Genomic DNA, 12110 nt, shown 5'->3' on the forward strand with positions numbered 1-12110 from the left:
CTTTCGGTGCAGTGCACTGTAAATTGCTAACGGCATTTTATTAATTCATACATGTGCGAGTAATCTTTAATTGCATTTAAAATTCATTAAGTAGCTATAAAATTTTGGTTGAAAGAAAAAACTCGTAGCCGCATGCCAGCGAACCTGAAGTGGCTAATAAAGCGTGTTTCCCACCGAAAAATACAAATACAAATGAATTCATTTGCCCTATCAAGGACAATGGCCGTTAACCTGTTTCTTGGTGTAAAATTTATGTTCACAGCTGCGGGCCCATATGCCATTGAAATCCTTGCCATCGCAAAAACAAAAACAACAAAGCTGAAGAAGAGTCGCACAGCTTAAATGCTGACGTTAAAGCTGGCCTGACAAACTTGCCGAGGGTCACGCACTCGAATAGTCTGCAGGTAGTTGATAACCACAGCAGAAACAAAAAACCAGTTCCACAGAATCCGATGTGGGTATTATGTAATCGCTGGAATCTTTAAAGTTTAACAAACTTGTTTGGCCTTTTTACTACACCACACTTACACATGCAAAAGCGAAAGTTTTTTAACAAGAATCTTACATCTTTGCGCTGCACTCATAAATCAAAGACGTGATCATTTGCATACCAGCAGCTAGCATCAGACTAAGAGTTAATGACAGCTGTCAGCAGCGCATCAACTAAACTGAAATTGAGCTAATTTGCTTTAAATATGGGGGAAACCTGAAGAGCTGAAGAGCATGCCAAAACGGAAGGTGCTCAAGTTGACAGCCTTAAGCCGAAATAGCATTTGATTGATGGAGCTACCAAAGTGTTGGCGCAGCGCCAGGCCACAGGTATAGCCTCCAAGCCATCCGAATTTGGTCTATGAATTAGCTGAACAACTAAAACAAAAGTCTCGAGTGCAAATAAATGCGAAAAATTAGAGCAAAACCGATTGTCGTTCACACGCATCAGCCTACAAGGCTGATTGTTTGCCATGCGCAAACATAAAATACTCCTACCCAAGAAAAAATCAAATTAGAAATGCTCATAGATACGAGGGTGGATTAAATAAACAATGTATACAACAACATCATAACTCTACACTCACAGGTCAAAAAATTAATAAATTCTTGATCGCTTCTTAAAAGCTCGTACGTAGACAACGTCAAATCAAAGGACCTTTGACTGGGTCATAGGTTAATTGTGCACGAAAGATGACAAGGATTTGACGTCACATCGTTCGTAGCCCACTGGTAAAGTATTACTAAACAAAATATAAAATGCTCATCCTTCGATTTGGCAAATTTGTGCGGAAATGATTAATTCCTGATTAAAGGACTTCTAGTTATTGACCTCATTAAATATTAGAAGGCATTACGAACATTTGGAAACATTAAAAGTTTATTGAACTAAAGGTAGACGACTTATTAATTCACCCTCGTTGAAATATAAAATGGAGACGCTGCTATGCGCCATAAAAGCTGCCCAATTTTGTGCGTCGGCAAACAGACAATCGAAAATAAAAACAAAATCAAAGATTTATTTAAACTAAGTTTTCGTACAGTCCGCAGCTTGAACGGGTTTTCAATTTAAATTGAAAATAAATATAAAACTAACTGGTTCAGGTAATACTTATTATATATAATATGTAGGTATATAATATAGCGTTATGTGCTCGACGTTGACAACGCTCCGCATTCTACGCCCAAATAATAAAACTCAAAATTAAAAGCAAAAAAATGCAAATTTTCCAGTTTTATTCGTTTGAACAGCAAAAAAGATACACATACAAAAGTTGTTATATATTACTGATATTGCTGTTGGACGTTGTTTTGGACAGCGAATTGTTAACAAATGGTTTATGATTGCAGATAGGCTCAATTTTGATGTTGTTTTGTCTTCTTGGCTTGGGCTTGGCTGAAATGTGTTAAATTTGGCACCAAAGCCAAAGCCAAAAGAGACAGTGATGGCATGTGCAGACTAACGTCTAGAACAAACAATTCTTCCAGTTCTAATGTTTCGACTGACCACCACTGACTGACTCGACCAAATTTGTGATAGCCAGCTAATTAGTTGGCTTCCGCATGTCTTGACTATATATATCATTAAGCAACCAAACATAAAACAAGAAAGGAATGCTATAGTCGAGCGGACTCAACTCTTAAATACCCTGTACCACACCACACAAAAAAAAAAAATAGTAATAATAATAATTAATTTTAAAAATTTTAATTAATTATCAATTAATTTAATTAAATATAATATATTCAACACATGCATATATACATAAGTGTTTGTGTACAATTTCAACATCATACATACATTTACTACAGAATAGTGTCTATGCGTGTTTGTGTACTTGTCCATACATATGTATGCTGCATACCAGCACAAAGTTGAACCAAAGCAGCCACAACAACAACAGCTGCGGGCAGAGCTTCGGCAGAGAATATATTCTTATGGCTTTAACTTCATTCAACATTGAGCTATCATGCTGAAAGCATACGGATACATAAGCACTAACTGGATGTAACTACCAAATTTTATTTCAAAATTCCAAGAATTATGGAAGTTATAAAAAAAACACGCCCTTTCTCAGACTTAGGAGAATGCGGATACAAAGTTTGGTTATTCTAGCTCTTGTACTTGCTGAGATCGTTGCGTTCATACAGACGGTCAGACGGACAGACAGACGGATAGACGGACACGGCTATATCAACTCGTCTTGTTATCCTGTTGTGTGGTCTGCCACGCCTCCTTCTGTGTGTTACATACATTCGCACTAAACTAATATAGCCTTTAAACCTTTGGATACAGGCTATAATAAACTCGATTTTCTGCTGCTATGTATGTTCGCAGCAGGTCCCACTCCAGAGTGCGGCTAAAAGTATGCTACACAAAATGTAATTATAAATCCTTGCCCCCCCTTTTTTATTGCTGTTGTGAATAATTCTTTGCATTGCCTCAGTAATTTATGAATTAGCTTACGCATTATTGGGATTAAATAGCTTTAATTACTTGTATATCTTCAGTTAAGTCTGCTTCAAGCGTCGCAGTCGCTCACTCATTCCGTGCTGTCGTTTGCTCTTTGCGGCTCGTCTCTTGAAGGTTAGACAAGTTTTAGATTTTTTCTGATGTTCAGCAGCAACCAAATTAAAATAAATTTCAGATAAAAATAAATAAATAAAATATGATTTTAGTTTAAAGCAACGGCCATAAAACAGAAACAACAATGAAACGCCTAAGTATTTATTAGCTTTAATTTGAATTTCGTATGCGATAGCGAGAAGAAAAAACCAAACTTGTAGTGGCGCTTCTACATAGATGCTTCTATACACACACTCGCATACACCACGAAATCAGGTTCACCTCGAATGTATCAAATTTGTATAAAATTCATCAGTCAGCTAATACGTCAGCTAGAAATAAATACAAGCTACAGAGCTACAAACTTTGTTGTTAGCGCTTTCGATTATGCAAACCAGAGGAAGCAGTATGCGGTTTGAAAAACTAGCCGCAGACATAGAAACATGTTTCAGTATGCATGTACCTGTTAGACTTTAATTAGCATTTTAGTGTGAGCATAAATGAGTGTCAGCTATGTCTATGGCTTGTGCGTCTTTCAGTGTAGCTCTTCATAATCTTGCTGTTGTCCATTGTATTTAGCTGAACCATTTATTATGGCCCCAATTAATTATACACATAAATCTGTCCTTTCGTCTAATTTTAATTTAATTCATATGGTCGTGGTCCTTTGTAGGCACTGCCTGTGTATATAAAATACTGCCGAGTTATTTAAATATATGGAGAATTTATGGGCGTTGCTAAAGCTTTTATCTAACTTCAAGTGGAGGTCTAACAATTCGTGGAATGGGGAAGAAATGGCTTACCAATCTTTCCCTTAGAATACAAGTTCTTCTAATTTATGCTATTTTTTATCTAATATATTGTACTGAGAATATTAGATTATTTCTGTGTTACTCGTATTTTTTTATGTTTTAGCGACTTTTTAATGTACATAAATTAACAATTTTCCCAGACATACTTGTAGTTCAACAACAACATAGTTCGGTTTCTATAGGAAACTTCATCGTTATAATTTATATTTGTATACTTATATTAAAATTTACTGAGCATAATATAATCATTGTCTGTTGTCTTCAACTAGTGTTTGTATGTTTTTAAGCGACTTTTATAAATTTAGTGGCCTTAGCCGGATGGAGGTCTTTGTTATACAAAATCAGCCATTGTTTTCCAGTTGCCCAATAAAACTGTTCTGAGATAAAATTTAGGTAATGTTGTGAGCTATACATTGTTGTAAAATATATTGCTTGAAATAAAAAGAAAAACACTTTCATTTTATATCTTAAAAATGTCCTGTCTGCTAAACCCTATAATATTTCCTTAAGTTGGTGTTTTTTTTTTTTTTAATCAATACAGTCAACATTGAATTCAGAACACACTTTTGCAGAAGATTTTTATTCGATATTTGATTTGACTTTTACTTGCTTTTACTTTGTTGCAAATTAGCTCGAAACCCTGCACCTCCTGAATAAAAATAATAATTTCTCTTCTTGGAAATTATGGTATGATGTTTTTATTTAATATTTAACAATGCCCATGGGTATGTTTCTTCATAAATTTTATTCAGATTTCAATCTTTCAAAATCATTATGAACGTTCCTCAAAAGTGCTGAAGTGTATTAACTGTGACATTCACATTCATATTAGCTCTTAATATCCAGTTGAACTTGTTTTTTTGATTCCAGCTGTGTGGTTCTGTATGAGTTTTATGTTTTACTGCGTCATGAGTACTATCCATACAACGGTATAGCCAGAATGAAACGATTCATGGCTATATTCACTTGCATTTTCGACCACGAGTTCTTGTACATAAATTCTGATACCAGTTTTAAATACTAATTGACATTTTAATTACCATGCAAGAAATTTCACTTTTTAAAAACCAAAAGCTAAACGCATCTGTTGCTAAATTTATAGCTGAATTGTATAAGTTGGACTATGAATATAAATTTCATTGGCAAGTGGATCTATGGAAGTTGAAATGAACAAAATTAATTCGGTGTATTTGAGGTGCAATTATTAAGCGGATTTCCTGTTTTCTACAATTTTATCGCCGATACACGTAAATAAATAGCAACAGAAAGATTCGGTTTGAAAATTTAACATTATGCTCGTAGTATATTAAAGATTCTCAAAATATAAAAGCATCATGATTAACAACAGATGTTACTAATGAATATGAGAGAAACACATAATGGTAGTGTGTTAATGTACTTGTTGTGTAGCTTTTAGATCGATGCTGACTGGGTAAGCTTATTCGGACAACCGGTTTATTTAGATTAGATTCGACTCATTACGCTCTTTGTTAAAGGGGATAATGCAATTATCAAACATTGGATCTCAGAAAAGTACTCCCCCACACGTTATATATTAATTGCCTTGCATAAATAGCTTATCATAATGATAAATTTAGATTTTGGAATGTTGTCCACAAAAGGATACTTACTTACATACTATTGTATGTTTAAAAATCATTTTGCAGCTGATTATGATTTTAAACACTCCTTTATTATATAATTTTGCCAGCAGTATCGAATTAAGTTTGCACTGACGACAAGTCTATAGAGCATTAACGTCGAACCGGACGTTCAAATGTAAGCATGAATTATTTGAATTCGTTTAATTTTAAATTTAATTATTTGAGTTAATTTTTCACGAAAAACAGTTCCTGGGCTTTTATTTGCTTTATTCGTATTCATTCGAAAGCCTAGAAAAGATATTTAAGATAAAGGTGTATTTGTTCTGGTAAGCTTCCAATCTCAAAGGATAATTGATCACTTTGATCGTATCACGTACATAATCTACGTGCATTTAATTTAAAAGTATGTCTATCTATCTATATATATAGCATTTTAGCCTATCATCAAGAAAATCTTACCAAATACGTCAAATACTGCATTTATTTTTAGCACATGATGTGAAAGCATTGTTAAACAGAAAATTATTCAAAAGAAATTTTATCATTTGAGCGAATTTTTAAAAGTTCACAGCACTATGTTCGGTTTTGAATCGATTCCTAAAAGAGCTAAGTCAGAATCGGCAGTATACGCATATTTGTACACAGGCAATTATTGATTATAAGTGTTAATTTTATGCATTTCTATCATTTTCAGATACGACATATTTAGTCACTATGTTCCCCAAGTAAAACCCTGCTGCGTTTTTATAATTTACTAATTAGTTTATTTATTACATTATATCGTTTTCGTGATCGTTGTGTTTTAGTTTACAACTTAATACAGATTCGCCATGGTATATGTAAATTCATAAGACGATGTCAAAGTTCATTTAGTTACACATAGACATAGTATGTATGGATTACAAGTAACATTCACACAATTCACAAGGCGTACTTACAGATACAGTACAGTAGTACTTAAATAAGCAACATGCATACGAATATAATTCTAGGCCTACAGTTCAAACTAAGACTAAGCAGCCGAATGCCTATGTGCACTGCTTTCGCCGATTTCCAAACAATTAATGACAACGGAATTATGTTGAGAGCTAGAATCAAAAAACTACAGCTAGACATTTTCACTATGTACAGTTGAAAACTAGATAATACACTTTGCATAGGCATAACTCGTAACTTAGAGCTAGATGTGCTTCAAACTGAATACAGATACAGTTATTTTGGATGCAACAAGTCTTTTGAATGTGAATGTTTCGTTTTCTTTTCCTCTTTCTTTTGCCCGTCTCACAGCTCTGTAGAGTACTCCTCGGGATTAACATTAAATTTACGCCAACAAATGTGCTCGGCAGCCGCCGTCGATGTGGGCGGCGGCAACTTGTGCGTATTGACGTTGACCACGGAGCTGGCGGAGCGTTTTATGTGATGGTTTTGGCCATGGGGCACTGTCGATGCTAGACAACCCGTGGAGCGACCCAACGGATTGCGGGCCATAGCCGACACATTGTGACCATTGCCATAGGTAATGGACTCGTTGGAGGGCGTGATCTCGATGCGGGTGGCATGAGTGCCGCTGCCTCCGTCGGACAGACGTCGTATGTAGACTACCTCGCGATGTTTTTCCACCGATGCGGCTGCATTGGCGTTACCATGGTTGTGGGTGTGGGTGTGTGCGTGGGAGCGGATCTGCGTATGGGTCTGTGGTTGCGCCATTTGACGCGTGCGCTGCGAATACCTCAGGGGCTTGCCATCGTTGGGTTGGAATGGCACGTACTGCTGATGATTGATGCCCGGAAACTTGTCCACGCTGATGTCCTCCTCAATGGCCGAGTCGCCGAACATGGAGCCGCTGTAGTTGGGCGAGCTGTTTCCTGGTGTGGAGCTCTTCCAGTGTGGCTGGTGTGGCGCTTGTCCATTTGTTGCATACTTTTGGGCGGTCGAGTATTGGCCCTTCTTGATAGAGTGCGTGTAGTCACGCGTGCCACGGCGCCGCAGTGTGAAGTCACGACGTCCTGTATCCTGACACACGGACCGCCACTGTTTCCAGGCATGCCGCGCCAGAGGGTCGGCCGGTCCCCACTCTTTGGCCGACTTAGAAGCTTCACAAATCATGCCGAAGAAGTTGTACTCGACTTGTCGGAAGATTTGCACGCACGCTATGATCAATATAACACCCAGAACAAAGAGTATGGGCGCCCATCGCGGCAAATAATTAGAGAGGAGATCATCAGAATCATCGTCGGCACACCACCAGACCAGGATGCCCGTCAGAATGGCCGGGCAGCTGCACCACAGCCACATCCAGCCCTTGAAAATTGGTCGGCCTATCGAAAACTCGAGATCGGTGTAAATATTCTTCGCCCCATAGATCCAAGTGATGGCAATGAGCTCAAAAACCAGAGCCGTGACAATCATCGTTCCCACCACCCGTGAGTCCAGCACTCGAGCAATCTGGAACTTGGGAGCCGCAAAGGACATCACCGCAACCACAAGCGCAACGAGACAGATCACATAATTGGGCCGACGAGGCACCAAACGCGTCGATGTGTAAATGGCCACTGTGATGGAGACGAGAGCAGCAATAATGATCAGCGCATAGATCAGCGAGGGAATCAAATGCTGTAGCCATGCGTTCGGCGATTGAGTTCCATACAAAACGCGATCATAAATGGCAGTCAGTGGCTTCAGCTCATCCATGAGCTGATAGCCATTGGACGAGAGATCAAACTGCACCATGAACAGCGTCACGGCGATGGCATTGACCAGCAGATTAAAACATAAATACACGACAGAGGTGCGGACAGCATCGCCTTTGTACAGAAACTTTCCAGTGAGCATGGGCAAAGCTCCAAAGCCGCAATTAACCGAGAAGAGCACTTGCATCAGTGCATTAAACCAAATATTGCTCTCGACCAACAGCGAAGCATCAAAGCCCCATAGCTCCGGAAAGTAGTGGCGCGAGAAGGAGTTCCTCACCTCCCAGCCTGTAAGACCGCAGAGCAGACAAAGCCCGGCCAGACCAAAGACAAAGAGACTGCGACGCAGAATCTTACCATTGTGAGTGCTAAGAAAAATCGTAATTAGGCAAAGTTGAAGCAAAATATAAGCCCCATACGTACCACAACATGACAATTATCCAAAGGGCGATCAAAGCAGCCGATAGCAGACCAAAGTACAACGGATTCTTCCAGAATGGTGTCAGAAAGGTTTGCTGCAGGCACTCCTGTCCACTATTACCCGTCACTGTGTAACCAATCTGCAAAGATAAACACATTTAAAAGTGCAACCCACTAAATGAACATTTTCTCACTTACCATGCTCATCTTAAGATTGCCCACGCACTCACGAAATGGCAAGGTGTTGAAGGCAAACATGCCAATGTAGGCCAGTGCCAGCACGGCCTGCAATGATATCCAAATGGCCGACACCCACGACGCAAAGCGGCTGATGATGCAGGCCCCTGAAAATTATAAACAACAAAAATGCTATTAAATATACAATTCTTAACTGGTGGCATTCCAAAATAAAAAGTTTTTTACTTAACACGATCAAACGATCACACATATAGAAAGTAACAATCAATGACTTTTAATGGCATTCCTTCACGAATTATGTGTTGTTCATTAATTTCATTCATTTGCATGATCATCGCTTTCAGAAGTACTCCAAAATTGCATTAGTTTAAATGTAAACGTGAAAGTTTGTGAAGATAAATTCACTAATTTCTTAAAAACACGACACTCTACGTTCAAGTTGCTTGATTCTCGGCGGTGATGGTTTTAAAACGCTCATGTTAGTTGTCGACTTAGTATAGTTTAGTTTTATATTGAAAATTTAATGTTTTATTTATAGCTATATAAATATAAATACATTGAAAAATGATCATCATGCTTCTATAGTTGGATAGATAGATTGTTAGTTTCAACTCAAGAAAAACACTAAATCATAAGATTTATCATAAGATTATGTCGAAACTACTTGTATTGAGGATAGATAGATTGTTAGTTTCAACTCAAGAAAAACACTAAATCATAAGATTTATCATAAGATTATGTCGAAACTACTTGTATTGAGTAAATAATAACTAAGTTTGTCTAAAAACTACTAAATAGTAATAAGATTCTATATACGAATCGCAATGCCACAACCTTTTAATGAATAATAAGAGCAACTTCGAATTTTAATAAGATCACATAACACATCACTAACGGGATGTAGCTACCTAATTTTAGTTCGAAATTCCAAGAACTACGGGAGTTATGGAAAAAACACGAATTGCGGGGGAGTGGGGGGGTTGTATCAGAATAAAAAAATAAACTTGACCTGCCCAGGGCTTAGCGGAACCTCGATACCAAGTTTGGTTATTCTAGCTCTTGCACTTCCTGAGGTCGTTGCGCTCATACAAACAGACGGACAGACGGACATGGCTATATCGACTTGTCTTGTCATCCTGATTAATAATATATATACTTTGTGGGGTCTGCCACGCCTCCTTCTGTGTGTTACATACATGCGCACAAAACTAGTATAGCCCTTTCACCCTTTGGGTACAGGCTATAAAAATTAGAAGAGCCAAATGTATGCTGCTGTACGGCCTTTAAATAGGTTATTCGTAATATCTGAAAATTTAACCAAAAAGGGCGATACAACGCAGGCATTCCATTGCAGCACCATCTTTGTTACTGAGGTCTTTTCGAAGGTGTTGTGTCGTAATTTGCAGTTTCATTTTTGCTTTTTGCCATTATGTGTTTGCTCATATTGCTCATTTTTTGAATCGTTTGTTTTCTCGTTACAATTGTTTTTGGTTATACTTTTTGTTCATTTAGAATTTGCCTTAAACGTCTCTATGGTTATTTTTGGCGGACACGCCGCGGCTCACCGCACGACCGTAAGGGGCGGAGAGGCAGGGAGGCAGCACAGAGGACGGCAGGCAGGATTGGCCTCAGGGAGCGCTATATAGCGCATTCGTCCTGTTGCAACGCTCACGGTTTTTGTCTGTCGTTGACCAGGGACATCAACAACATGAGACCGGCCGAATCCGAAGCCGCCAGAACACAGGAGTGTAGTAGTAGTAGTTCATCGGTCTCGCTATTCTGCCGTCACTGCCGCTGCCACGAAACACAGAGGGGGTCCATCATCCAATGTCCAGTCCCGGTTCCCCACGGAGACCGCACAAGTAGTCCGGGCGTGCCTTCGATTTACACGAACGGGACACACACACCAATGCATTTTGCGGTTTTAATATTTTTTTTAAGCTTTTTCAGTTTTTTTCTTGTAGTCCTGATAACACGATGATGACATTTATCTACTAGGTCACATTTAAGTTTGTTTGTTTTTTAGTGTATTTTTATATGTTTTTTAGTTTTTTTGTTTGCATTGATATATTTTTTGGTCTGATATTTCTCTTTTTGTCTGTTATCTTTGCGTTTCGTGATTTCTTTTAGACTTTTGTTGTTTTTATTTATATATATAGTTTGCTCTTGTGCTTTTTGGCATTTGCTTTTGCGTTTGCTTTTGTTTTTGCTTTTCTGAGATGACGAAAGTTTGCGCAGCATTTTGCAATCGTAACTTCTACTAAACCGACGGACACAATTTGAGTTGTGAGGTAGACGGGATGTGTCCAACCGTCGTTGCTGCGGAATGCACGACCGCCCCACCAAGAGTCCAACGCTACCTTCTATTTATGCGTTCCACAGCCGAATCTCAACTTGGGAATTACAGCAAAAGTGCAGTCGCCATTGCAGTCTGGCGCAGCTTTTGACGAGCTTTCTCACTGCGTTTGCCAAAGCACTGCACTTTGCACTGTTTTGGGGGTTGCATACTGAGCTTTCGTCGAAGGGTTGTTGCTCCTATTCACCTGTATAGAAAGCGACATCTAATCGAATTGCGAATATCGCGTAAGCCTTTGAAATCTATTCTGTATATCATCGTTTTTTGTTTTTTTTTTTTCATAGCTACATTGTAAATCCTAATCCTTTCGAACTTAGTAAATAAGTAATGTACTTACTTAAGATGCATATTAAAAACATATTTGGGCAGAATTCGGACAGCCAGAGGGCTTTAGGCTTGCCACAGGTTCAAGGCCCAGACTAAACATTATGTACTTTTGAATGCTGAAATCACCCGATTCTTAAGTTCACACCAAAATATTTAAATTTTAAGCTGAAACTGTTCATTATTTTACGTTTTATTTAAAATAATCTTTAATTTAAAAACTACAGTATATCAAAATCATTTAAAAAGGTCATAATTCATTTTACCTCGCCAACTTCTTTAGTTTCTTCTATGGGCAACAGGCAACATCATCAAAACAATTACAATTAGTCAAAATAACTTGAATATCTGGAGAGATGGTATTTTCAATATTCCCCTAAAGAAGAAGGTTATCTGTTTTTTTTCCGATCTAGGTATTAAAGTCGACCTTGTAATTAATGATTATATTTGCTTAAGAAAAAATAAAAAAGTCTCAACCCCCGATAACACCACCCAATAATACATAACATAACACAACCATAATAATTTACTACTATTATGCAACCCCAAACGGCTAATAGAAAACGAAGGCCAAAATGTTTTCTTGTAATATTATGCAGTAAATAATATTTTTTATTTAATTGAAGAAAGTTGCTTACACAAATTTTCATA

General features: G+C 38.0%; 1 protein-coding gene across 2 annotated transcripts in view; it reads right to left on the reverse strand.

Moving 5' to 3' along the window:
- Positions 1-6254: 6254 nt before the first annotated feature.
- The window catches only part of LOC115632431 (sodium-dependent nutrient amino acid transporter 1), a 33830-nt gene continuing 27974 nt past the window's right edge, over positions 6255-12110 (reverse strand). For both annotated transcript variants that reach the window (XM_030529573.1, XM_030529574.1), the window contains exons 4-6: positions 8780-8925; positions 8585-8721; positions 6255-8529 (exon numbers count right to left, since the gene is read on the reverse strand). In XM_030529573.1, coding sequence (XP_030385433.1) covers positions 6753-8529; positions 8585-8721; positions 8780-8925 — 2060 coding nt within the window. In that variant the 3' untranslated portion in view covers positions 6255-6752. The remainder of the gene's footprint in view (positions 8530-8584; positions 8722-8779; positions 8926-12110) is intronic.

Source organism: Scaptodrosophila lebanonensis, unplaced genomic scaffold (genome assembly GCF_003285725.1).
Source record: "Scaptodrosophila lebanonensis strain 11010-0011.00,11010-0021.00 unplaced genomic scaffold, SlebRS2 tig00001415-arrow-pilon, whole genome shotgun sequence".
NCBI lineage: Eukaryota > Metazoa > Arthropoda > Insecta > Diptera > Drosophilidae > Scaptodrosophila > Scaptodrosophila lebanonensis.